Source organism: Berghia stephanieae, chromosome 10 (assembly GCF_034508935.2).
Source record: "Berghia stephanieae isolate SIO BIC M18660-M18661 chromosome 10, UCSD_Bste_1.3, whole genome shotgun sequence".
Taxonomy (NCBI): Eukaryota; Metazoa; Mollusca; class Gastropoda; order Nudibranchia; family Aeolidiidae; genus Berghia; species Berghia stephanieae.
Window position 1 is genome coordinate 4,286,923 of NC_088369.1, and position 12,637 is coordinate 4,299,559.

The 12,637-nt window shown below is 40.3% G+C and overlaps 2 protein-coding genes across 2 annotated transcripts in view; one reads left to right on the forward strand and one right to left on the reverse strand.

Moving 5' to 3' along the window:
* The window catches only part of LOC144956098 (zinc finger MYND domain-containing protein 12-like), a 3,606-nt gene extending 1,579 nt beyond the window's left edge, over positions 1 to 2,027 (forward strand). Inside the window, exon 2 of the mRNA XM_078886446.1 lies at positions 321 to 2,027. Within this exon, the coding sequence (XP_078742572.1) occupies positions 520 to 1,845 (1,326 nt within the window). The 5' untranslated portion in view covers positions 321 to 519 and the 3' untranslated portion in view covers positions 1,846 to 2,027. The remainder of the gene's footprint in view (positions 1 to 320) is intronic.
* The window catches only part of LOC144955983 (uncharacterized), a 70,450-nt gene that overhangs the window by 21,439 nt on the left and 36,374 nt on the right, over positions 1 to 12,637 (reverse strand). Inside the window, exons 14-16 of the mRNA XM_078886246.1 lie at positions 11,660 to 11,877; positions 9,638 to 9,764; positions 8,240 to 8,404 (exon numbers count right to left, since the gene is read on the reverse strand). Of these exons, the coding sequence (XP_078742372.1) occupies positions 8,240 to 8,404; positions 9,638 to 9,764; positions 11,660 to 11,877 (510 nt within the window). The remainder of the gene's footprint in view (positions 1 to 8,239; positions 8,405 to 9,637; positions 9,765 to 11,659; positions 11,878 to 12,637) is intronic.

The following is a 12,637-nucleotide window of genomic DNA, read 5'->3' on the forward strand; positions in this document are numbered from 1 at the left end:
GGGGGGGGGGGGTCCCCCGATAGCTCAGTTAGTAGAGCTCTCGCTTCACACGCAAAGGGACCGATCCGGTGTCCATTCCCAGGTTTGAGAGTTTTTGACAAGATGATGGTCATTTCAATCGATCGATATTTGAAGGACGAGTTATCTGGCCAAATTTTTAATTATGTATTTTTCCAGAGTACGGCAGTTTATATAATATTCTAGGAGGACATTGGCTTGTTTGAATGTTTTTGTTTTGCTTTTGTTTCTTTGTTTGTTTGTTTTTTGTTTTTATTTTTTAATTTTTTTTTTTTATTATTATGAGTTCCTTTATTTTACAGGTACAAGAGATTCAACGTATGAAATAAAAATCTTCCATTTCTAAACATCAAATAAAGAAAATACATTCAAATAATAAAGAAAACAGGAAAGTCATATTTTGTGTAAAAATAGATTATAGCAGAAATCATCATAAAACATGGAAATAAACAAAAATCATTATCATAAAACAAGAAAATAAATCGAAATCAGTGTAACAATATGTCTGCATCGACACGGGATTCAAAGTCTTCGAATTTAGCACCCAAGGCGATGAAAAGAAGCCAATCATTGGACGGGTCGTATTGTAGAGGAAGCGAGAAGAAAAGAAAAAACTCATTTAGCCACGGAGAACACATAGACTGTACCGTGATGAAGCCTAGTCTATTGCCGCTTGCTCTTCCAAAAGGACAAAGCATCAAATGCGATGTTTGCGGCATCGCGGCTTATTTCTCTTGCCCAAAGTGTCGCAATTCGTTTTATTGCTCCAAGGAGCACATGAAACGCGACATGGAGCTGATCCATCCACACGTGTGCAAGATCTTAACGTTTATAAAGTCCGACGTGGCGCATTCGAACGTTAAAACTGAGCGCGAGAAACTGAAAGCTGAGCGGATAGCTCAATACAAGAGAATGGTCGATATCTCGTTCAGAATGGCGAAGCGATCTATACAATACGAAAAGCCCAATGACGCATTTATTCAGATTTCCTACTGCTTGCGATTCGCCTTCAAAATCTACAAACCTCACGATATAGGAATAATACCATTGCTATTGCTGGTCTCCAAGGTATACGCTGCAGATAAGAAGATGCCCCAGGCGTTGAACTTCCTGGCCAAGGCAGATTTCGTCATTTTACAAATGCGCCATTGTCCTCCTGGAATAAAGGCAGATTTCTTCCAAACAAAAGGTGTAATCGATGTACTCGCTGAAAACTACGAGGATGCAATCTATTCTTTTTCGGAGGAGATCTTCTACGCCACCGAGGCGCACAACACCGAACACCAACGAACGGCGAGCGGGTACTACAATCTAGGGAGCGTTTTTCTCAAACAAGGAAAAGAACAAATCGCGTTTTCGCTCTTCATGCACTTCATCGAGATCATGAAAACGACGCTCTCTAAGGAATTCGAGGAGATTATCAAACAGGAAATGCAAGAACTCGTTGTCGTGCAGGACTCGGATGCCCGAAAGAGCAACATGCCGGAAGACGAGCTTATAGACATAAGAAAACGTTTGAATTTTATTTTCAATTCCATCTCACGGATCGATCCAAGCGTATTGGTGAAAATCAATCAGATCATCTGCATTTGTTACACGTTGTCAGTTTTCTACTACGTGGTAGGGGATTATAAAAAGAGTCTAAAGTTTGTCGACAGGGCGTATCTGTCCATCTCCAGTAATTCTTATATCGACTCGCCCAAAACGACCAGTGCAACGTCGACTCCGCAGGTATCGCCCACCAATGTCTGGGTGGACAGACTGAAACTTTTGAGAAAACACGCTCAGAGACATTTATTACGGGGTGTTGTGAGAGAGGCCACTTAATAATCATTGTGTGTCTGTGTGTATGTGTATGCGTATTTGTGTGTATGTGTGTGTGTGTGAGTGTGTGAGAGAGAGATAGATAGATAGATAGAGAGATAGAGAGAGAGAGAGAGAGAGAGAGAGAGAGAGAGAGAGAGAGAAGGAACGAGACAGAAGGATACAGAGAGTATGAGACCAAGAAAGAGAGAGAGAGAGAGAGAGAGAGAGAGAGAGAGAGAGAGAGAGAGACGAAGAGAACGAGAGAGGGGGTAACAGAGAGTATGAGACCAAGGGGGAGAGAGAAAGAGCGAGAAAAGAGAGGCCGAGAGAAAGAGAGAGAAGGATAAAGAGAGTATGAGATCAAGAAGGAGACAGACAGACACACAAACACACACACACACACGCACACACACAGTGTGTGTGTGTGAGAGAGAGAACTTCTTACTTTTACCACGTCTTTATGACAAAGAATCTTTGAAGAATTGGTTTCCTTTGAATATATGTACTAGAAATGATAATCATTATACTATCTAAAACTACAATATCAGTATAATCATAATAGTATTATTCTACCCCTCACTACAAACTATAAAATAGAAAGATATGTGACACCTATAATATCATGTTGACAAAACTTATTCGTGACGTCATATTGCCAACCGTTAAAAAAATATGGCCTATGACAAGTACTCTCATGGAGACATTTTAAAATATTTCTCCAAATCAAATATACTGATATCAGAATCGTTTGATGGGTAGGTAGAATACAAAGATTTGGTTTTTGCACTCTTGCGTTTTTTGAAGTTCCCGACGCACACTCACTCGCAAGTTCGTGGAGTGATCGGGTCATACTTAACCTGGTCGAACACGTTGGGGTACAAAGCAAAGCGTCTGCTAAGGACTATCATATTATTATTTGTCTGACGGTTGCATGGAGACCGTTGCTATTCCTTGTAAGGCTAGTCTCTTTCTGCTCTTAAACCATGTATCGTCTCCAGGCTTTGTTTTCGGATTTGGGGTTTTTTATTTTCAATTTGGGTCTGCTTCTTTTGTCTTTTGCCATCAGCCATCCAGCGGAGTGCATGCATTTCTTGGCAAAGGAATTGTCTCCAATCTGGCATGCAACATCTATATCTGCATCTCTTCATTGTTGTAACCACGGTCTTTGTAGATCTATCTTTCTGTCTTTTCTCTCAGAGATTTTGTTCGCAAGTTCGTGCAGTGTTACTTAACCTGGACGACCACGGGCTGTACAAAGCGTCTACCAAGGACTTCCATATTATTATCTGTCTCAGTTGCATGGACACATATTGTTATTCCTTGTAAGGCTAGTCTCTGTCTGCTCTTAAGCCATGTATTGTCTCCAGGCTTTTTTTTTTTTTTTGGGGGGGGGGGGGGGTGTTTGATTTTTAAAAAATTTGGGTCTGTTTCTTTTGTCTTTTGCCATCAGCCATCCAGCGGAGTGCATGCATTTCTTGGCAAAGGAATTGTCTCCAATCTGGCAACTTCTATATCTGCATCTCTTCATCGTTGCAACCACGGTCTCTGCAGATCTATCTGTCTGCCTTTTCTCTCAGACATTTTTTTCGCAAGTTCGTGCAGTGATCGGATCATACTTAACCTGGCCGAATACGGGCCGTACAAAGCGTCTACCAAGGACATTCATATTATCATTATCTGTCTGACAGTTGCATGGAAACATATTGTTATTCCTTGTAAGGCTAGTCTCTGTCTGCTCTTAAGCCATGTATTGTCTCCAGGCTTTTGGGGGTTTTGGTTTGATTTTAAAAAAATTTGGGTCTGCCTCGTTGTCCTTTGCCATCAGTCCTCCAGCTTCCAATCTGGCAATATTATCTCTATAGGGAATGAGATTAGCGGAAGAGTAGCGTCCCTTGATTGGACGTCATCCATAGTCTGTGACGTCCAATCACGGGATACTACTCTTCCGCTAATCTCATTCCCTATCTGCGTCTCTTCATTTTTGTAACCATGCTCGCTGTAGATATATTATCTATCTGTCTATTATGTTCTAATATTGTTGAGCCAAAATAATCTTCACATTTTTCGGAGGCATTATTTGTTTGATAAGATTCCAATCTATTTTGTTTTTTTGTTTTTTGTTTGTGACTTGCCACCATTCGCCGCCATACACAAGGACTGAAAGGACAGTACTGTAGTACTCTCGGGGGGAAAAAAAAAAACATTAAAAAATTTGGCCAGAAAACTCGTCCTTCAAATATCGATCGATTTAATCGACCCTCGACTTGTCAAAAGACTCTCAAACCTGGTACTTCGCCAAGTCCCAGGTTTGAGAGTTTGTTTTTTTTGCCAAGTCGACGTTCATTTAAATCGATCGATATTTGAAGGACGAGTTTTCTTGCCAAATTTTAAAATATGGATTTTTCCAGAGTACGGCAGAGTATTTTGACCAGTTATTACTTTAATTTTGGCTCTGTGGAGTGTTATTTGCCTGTCTGAGAACATAAATTGTTTTGGGATTATTGGTGTGATGAAAATATACTACCTTCAATCAAACCAACACAATTATTATCCGTGACAAAAAACAAAACAAAACAAAAACAAAACAAAACATTAAATCAAGTAGCCCATACTTGCGTTTGGTTATTTCCCTTGAAAAAAAGATAAATAAATAAAATTCCCTTTATTCATCCCATGGGGAAAATAATTAAATTTGTCACTAGGGTCTATCTATTCCAAGGAAAGACTAAAATAACCCAGGCGTCAGTCTCAGTGCAGCAACCCACAACACACAATGAGGTAGGGCGAGATGACACTTGCTCAAGGCCACACAGCGCGGTGAGTGGCGAGTGATCGAACTTGATACTCGGTACCTACTGCTGAGCTACGCTAAACTCCCCCCCCCCCCCCCCCCCCACACACACACACACACACATACACACAAAGATGTGCGTTTAGTCTGCAACAACAGGAAACACGTCCGGAATTCCAAAAAGCAAGAGCGCAAGAATCGAATTAATATAATAATATTACTCTTACTATTACACGTCATCATCGTATCGTTATTATTACATTACGTTCAACCCAACATCAACTTATATTATGATTTCAAATTATTTCATGTAGACATCAAATTAAATTAAAATTAAGACATTAATTATATTGCCCTTTTCTTTCCATTTACAATTTGTGACCCTTCGCCTCAAAACGGTATTGAGTCGGGTTGGTTAAGATGTTGAATATTGAATTTATAGCCAGAAATATCAGACTTGAGTTGAGTTTGTATGTTTTATAGAGGAGAATGAATATCATACTTTAGAGTGCTGAAGAGCAAAAATTCTAATTTTGACCGGTTTAATTTTAATTTGACTTTTTAGCGTCTGGTTCATTCCGACATAATACCGTTTTGAGACGATGGGTCACATTTGGTTGGCGGCGCAAAAAAATCAGCCAGAAGGACGTTTTAAAAAAGAAAAAAGATTGTATTAGGTTTCAACAGTCGTGACGTCACTTCCCTGGTAATGACGCATAGTAACGTAGTAACTGGTTCTAAACTATCCGAACAATGGCGGACGCCCTTATGAAATACTTCTACGACGAGCATAAAAGTGTATCCAGAGGAGAAAACATTATAAATCTGATCATGTTTTGATTTTTATACATTCTGATCACATGAGATGTGAAAAGTTCTAGCCAGTATAAAGAATAAAAAGTACCGATTTTCTTTGTTTAGAACCAAGCTGCTCGTTGCTGGGCGGACGTGTCATCAGACTGTTGATTCCTATTGTTTATACATGACGTGACTCATGTCTTTGTCATTGTTTTTTGCCATCCACGTTTATGAGTAATTCTCTCTTAACTGTATTAACCAGACTATAAAATTTTCATGGTTACACAGTTGTGTGTGTTGGTTCGCTATACTTCTGGATGACAATGTTGTGATTTTCTTAGCAAAGCGCATACTATCTATATTTACAGACTTTCTTAGCTAAAATTGTACATGACTAGAAGTTTAGATATGATTAATCAAAGTCCGTATATATATAGTATGCGCCTAGCTAAAAAGCTCACAACATTGCCATCCGGAAGAAGAAAGGACCAACACACAGAACTATCTATGTGTAACCATGACCGGATAATCTGGATCGTAACCGGATAGTCTGGATAATACAGTTAAGTGAGAACTACTCATACACGTGGACGGCACAAAACAATAACAAAGACCCGAATGACGTCAACTTCATTCTATCTATAGATAGATCTATAAATAAAGAAAGATCTGGGAGTTCAAGTTTTCACAGCATTTGGAAAGGCAGGTCAACAAAGCTAACAGAATGCTTGGACTGATAAGGAGATCTTTTGACTATCTTGACTGTGACACTATGAAGTTAATGTTTGCAGCTTTGGTCCGACCACATTTGGAGTTCGGAAACTGTGTATGGGCACCTTATCTTGAAAAGGATAAGAAGCTTATAGAGAGTGAGCTTAGGTGAGCAACAAAGGTCATTGGTGGACTCAAGGACTTGAGTTATGAACAGCGCCTGAAAAGAGTAGGACTGCCAAGTATGGTCTATCGGCGTTTGAGAGGTGATATGATTGAGACCTATAAGTTCACACATTGCTTGTACGCGACTCAGGATAGGCTGTTCACAGTAGACAAAAAATCAGTCACCAGGGGCCACTCATATAAACTTCTGAAACCCAGAGTTAAAACCACGCTTCGACAGAAAGTTTTTTACACAGGGAGTAATTGAACGTTGGAACGCATTGTCAGCAAATGTCATTATTGAAGCGCCGAGCGTCAATGCTTTCAAGAATAGGTTAGATGCTGTGATGGAAAGTTATATGCATAGTGTAGAAGTGCCTCCCACCCAAAATAGCTATGATCAAAAGATCAGTAGAGAAAGTGTAGTGTAGGCTAGCCCCTGGTCACAAGATCAGGTAGGGAAATGCATTAGATCAGTTGTGAACAAGACATTCAGTGACTGGAAAGACTCGGCGACAGGCCAGTGGCCTAATCAAGCGACGTCGATTCCTTCTATTCTATTCTATTCTATTCTAAATATTGTGCGCTTGGCCATCCGGAAGTATAACGGACTAACTCACAAAACTATGTATAACCTTGAACGTTTATAGTCTGGTTAATGCCGTTTAGTGAGAATTATTCATAAACGCGGATGGCAAAAGAAAACATCAATAAAGACCCGAGTGGCGTCAACTTCTTCTATCTATTAATCAGACTATAGATAGTATGCGCTTGGCTAAGAAGCTCACAACATTGCCATCCGGAAGTATAACGGACCAACACACAAAACTCTGTGTAACCTTGTACGTTTATAGTCTGGTTAATACAGTTTATTGAGAATTATTTATAAACGCGGATGGCAAAAAGCAATAATAAAGACACTGAGTGACGTCAACTTCATACTATCTTTATATTATTATATTCAAACATTTATTTAGTGAGAAATGATCATCAAAAGGTGTTCTAAAACCAATAACAAATAAACTCTGTGTGTTATTTCACCTTGTTGGTTGGAAATTGAAAGAAAATTTAATTTCGAGATAAAACGTTCGATTTCTGTACGGTTCGGCAATACACTTCAACAGTCGTGACGTCACTTCCCCCGTAATGACGCAGAGTAACTTAGTAACTGGCTCTAAACTATCGGACCAATGGCGAACGCCCTTATGAAGTACTTTTCCGACGAGTATAAAAATGTATCCAGAGGAGAAAAGCATTTTAAATCTGATCATATTTTGACTTTTAGACATTCTGATCACATGACATGTGAAAAAGTTCTAGCCAGCATGAAGAATAAATAGTATCGATTTTCTTTGTTTAGAACCAAGTTGCTGGTTGCTGGGCGACGTGACATCAGACTATAGAATCCTATTAAAACGAGTGAGTTGCAATCACTTTCTGATGACAAAACAAGAGACTGGACTATAGTTATATTTTCGGACTCAAATGGATTCAAACCACGGAGCAGTACAAAGCTATACCTTACTAAACAATAATGTGATATAAATGTAAAATCCAGAAATAATTTCGTATGAAAGTTTTTTTCAGACACGACGAATTTCACATCCATATATTATGTTAACATCTATATCACCCCCCCCCCCCCCACCCCCCACACCAACCCAAAAAAAAATACACACAAAAAATACACACAAAGAACCCCCAGAAAACAAACAATTAAAAAAAATACCAAAAAAAAAAAAACCCACAAAAAAAACAAAACAAAAACAACAAAATAAAAATAATAAATAGCCCCCCCCCCCCCCAAAAAAAAAAAAACCCCAACAAAACAAAGCAAACAAACTAAGAGCATTTATATAGAACAATATCCACTTAATGTGCTCAAAGTGCTTTACAACAACAACAACAACACTTAACATGTAGGAGAAGACAAAACACGATACCCCCTACCTGCAGCGTCAGGCTCCGCGCAGTTCTGAATATCCTGTCTCCATATCTTGCTCCCCGGGCATGTCAACACGTCGATGTTGGAGAATTGCAGACATCTTAGGTAGGACGTTGGTGTGTATGGATGAGGAAGGACCGAGTTGGTGTCCTGGCCGTCACACAGGGAAGCTGTGAGATAAAAATTGACAGTGAATAAAAAAAAAATAGAGAAGAGACGAAAACCTATAAGAGAATAAAGACGTTTTATGTCGGGTAGTGTGATGTCAAAATATTGGTTCCATTCTCCTTGGATGTGTGAAACGGGTCCTCCGGAGGACCTGACATATATAATTTGTGTAATTAATCTTCTGGTTTCAGAGTGATGGTTCCTTATTTTCTAGCCTACATTGTTCCCCGTCGATGTTGGAAAATTGCAGACATCTTAGGTAGGACGTTGGTGTGTATGGATGAGGAAGGACTGAGTTGGTGTCCTGGCCGTCACATAGGGAAGCTGTGTAGATAAATGATGGCAATAAATGAAAATAAATAGATAAAAAATAAAAATTCCCTTTATTCATCATGGGGAAATTTATCTTTAGGGTCTATTCCAAGGGAAGGCTGCAATAACCCAGGCGTCAGCCGCAGTGCCGCAAAGTAAGCTAGGGCGAGGTGAATTATTGCTCAAGGTCACACAACGAGACGGGTAGTCGAACTCGGTACCTTTTGGGTGCGAAGCGAAGACCATACCGCTGAGCCACGCTACCCTAAATAGAGAAGAGACAAAAGACTATTAGAGAATAAGTACGCTTTACGCACGTGTCGAAAGGGAACCCTGACCATGCAGCTGTATACAGACTTTCCACATGGAGAGAGTGGGATAATCATGCAAATGAAGCCGTTGAAGATCCGAGAGAAGAATTAACTGCCCTACGGAACTGAGCTCCCCAGGAATGAATGGGTAATACTGAACAGAGCACGTTCAAAAATTGGGAAAACAGCTTGGAGGCATGAAAAAGTGGGGGCTGACTGAGACTAGCTCGTGTACATGTGGATGCCCAGAGCCGACGATGGAGCACATCCTTAGAGAATTCACGTTGTTCTTTTTATATTTCTTCGAGCTTCGAGCAGCACCATTTACTTCAAAGCAAACAACCAACAATAAAAAAAAAGAATAAAAACAAAACAAACATAATGACATAAAAAACAGCAAAATAATAATAGATCGAATAGTAACAAATTAAAAACAACTACAATTTTTTTAAAAATGAGATAAAACAACCCTACCCCCCCCCCCCAAAAAAAAAAAAAACAAAAAAAAAAAAACAAACAAAAAAAAAACAAAAAAAAAAACAAAAAAAAAACAACAAAAACAACAACAAAAACCCAGGCAATTTGAACCAAATATATGAAGTATAAATTTACCGTCAATGACGAGAATGTGGTGGGACAAAGAATGGAATTCTGGGTAATCGGTGTGGCATCGGACGTGAGTATTGTTCCATGTCGTCAACGATATTCTCGGCACCGTGAAGAGTACGTCACTCTCAATCTGTGATAAAAATAGAATAACAATGGCACCAATTTAAAATTTAAACTTAAACTTGAGCTTTTATATAGAGCAATATCCGCTAAACGTGCTCAAAGCGCTTTACAAGGGGCCCCTAGTCAGCAGCAACGCTTAACATGTTGGACAAGACATGGGGGTGGGGTTTGTCTGGAGAGGGGGGGGGGATATGCTGGAGAGGAAGGGGGGGGGGGTATGCTGGAGAGGAAGGGGGGGGGGGTAGGCTGGAGAGGGAGGAGGGGGGGGGGGGGTGACTTGACTTGACTTGACTTAGATGCCTTTCGGGTATCGACCGAAAGATCGGGTCGCCTTGGCTGTTTCCAGTATTTCCTGTGTGAGGTGTCTCCAATATTGCCGGTCCTCTGCTTGGGTTCTCAGATTTTCAAGGTCCCCTGCCGTTATGAGACTAATGCTTTGTCCAAGTGTTGTGAGGTTTTTGTTTAGGATCACAGGGAGTGCTGTGATCGGTCTTCCTCTGAAAAGGTTCCCGTGTTTTTGGAAGTATCCCGACATGGCTTGGTTAGCTGGTATGTTTTTGTCCATGCGTAGTATGTGACCGAAAAGTTGCCATCGTTATTGTAAAATGTCAAGGGAGATTGGTCTTTCTTTTGTGATCTTATAGAGTGATTCATTTGAGATCTTTTTTGGGTATTTGATGTCCAGTACCCTTCTTAGCTGTGTGCGATGGAAGGCATCCAGATGTTCTTCTTCGGATTTTGTCAACGCCCAAGTGCCGCAGTTATACAGAGGGAGGGGGGGGGGGGTAGGCTGGGTTATTCCAGTCTTCCATTGGAACAAATCCCAAAGACAAATTTCCCCTTTGGGATGAATAAAGTGAATTTACTTTCCTTACTTAAAGAATCTCACTGTACAGTGTAAGTTATCAATTAATTGCCGAATCAGCTTTACCCTGCTGTGCGTCTATGTTGTCTTGTGGTATGACACTCGCTTTCGGATCGGAAGGTCCTGATTGTTGAATCCTTGGAAAAGGCTCTTCACTCAAATTCTCTCACCGTAAAATGAGTACCTGGCCGTTAACAGCGTTGTCTCTGTCCGAAAAAAAAAAGATGTAATATCGCGGAATAGGCGTAATGTAACGTCTTACATGTTAAGTGTTGTTGTTGGCCAGGGACCCCTTATAAAGCGATTTGAGCACGTTTAGTGGATATTGCTCTTTATAAAAGCTCAAGTTTTATTTTTTCGTAGGAGCAAGAACGCTGAGAATGTAGATGTATACCTTCCTATGCAAGTCTATTCACATGGAGAATCGGGTTCGCTGGCAACAACCCATAGAGAATGAGGCCCGAAAATGGCAGCATTGCAGCACCCCCCCCCTCCCCCACTCCCCCCAATGTCAGGCGGGAAACGAATACCTACCTGGCATTGGTTTAAAATAGAGAGGGAAAATGGGGAAACCCCTCTCAGAAGCACACTGTACACACGGTAGCACGTCTGACCGGTAATCAGAAGGTCTGAGGTTCGATACCCAGTCGAGGTAGATTTATTTTTTGGGATTTTTTGTTGTGGTATTTTTCTTTCTTGCTTTGTCTGACACCTTTCATACACACGTGTTCAGATCCTTATATCTCCCAACCCATTTTGACATTTTTATCTTGCAACCGATAGCTCAGTTGGTAGAGCACTTGCTTCACACACAAAGTGACCGAGGTCGACCCCGGGTGTAATCCAATTTTTTTTTTTCTGACTCTCCAGCGGCGGTGATTGGATGCTAGGTCTTATAGATCTTGTGAAAAGTGCTTTGCGATAAAATAGCTTCCTATCCTGGTGGTAGCAAACAATGCTATTTTCCGTTTTACGCTAAAGAAACCGGGAAATACCCATGGGCCAACAACTAGTTCTGAAGGACTACTTTATGTTACCTTGCAATCGGTATCTACTGTTTTGTTGATGTCCAAGGCTTGGGCATTGTCCACCGTTGAAAAGGGACCATTCTCGGACGCTGACCGCTGCAGACTGAACACTCCATCTCGATTCTTGTCCCGTATCATGCGATTACAAACAACGCTCAGGTCTTGACCACTGACGGGCCATTCAGGAAGAACTTGCAGGTTGGTTGAGGACGCCTTAGGAGCTTCAACTGTAAGTTTATCAAGAGCAACAAAAAGGAACTTTATGTATTTACTGTTAATACTTTTTTACATCTTACTTTCAGCAAACTCATCTTCTCCACCCCTACCCCCTCCACATTATCTAGGTCTTCCTCTAGTACCCCAACCTCAATAATCCCGTCGTTATATATATATAATACCATTTCACCAAATCCATTGCCTAACCCCTTTCCGATTGAATTCCCCCCCCCCCCCGCCATTTTTCCCCAAAACACGCGTCACGGAAATCAAATTACACCCCCCCCCCCCCCCAATAAAAAAAAACAAAACTAAAAAACTAACCTAACAAAACAAAAAGAAAGCCAAAAAATAAAAAAAATAAATAACAAACAAAACAAAACAACAAAACAAACAAACAGAAGAAATAAATAACTGTCAGATCATAATATTTTGTGACTATATCATACTAAAATCCCAGTGTCCATCTGTTAACACGACAAGTTAAATTTAATGTTGACGTTTGATTTTCAAATGGAGCCATAAATTAAAAAAAATATTATTCACTAAACTAAATGAGAACGTATAGCTTATTTTTAAGGGATGTGTGGTCTAGGGCTATGGCACTCTCCTTTGGATCAGATGGTTCAGAGTTCGATCCCGCTCTGACCGACTTATAGTTGACTCCTTGGAAAAGGTTCTTTTAGTCACACTCTCTCACCGTTCTCGGGTTTAAAATGAGTACTCGGCCGATAAAAACAACAATAAAAATGATTATATAACGTAAAAACC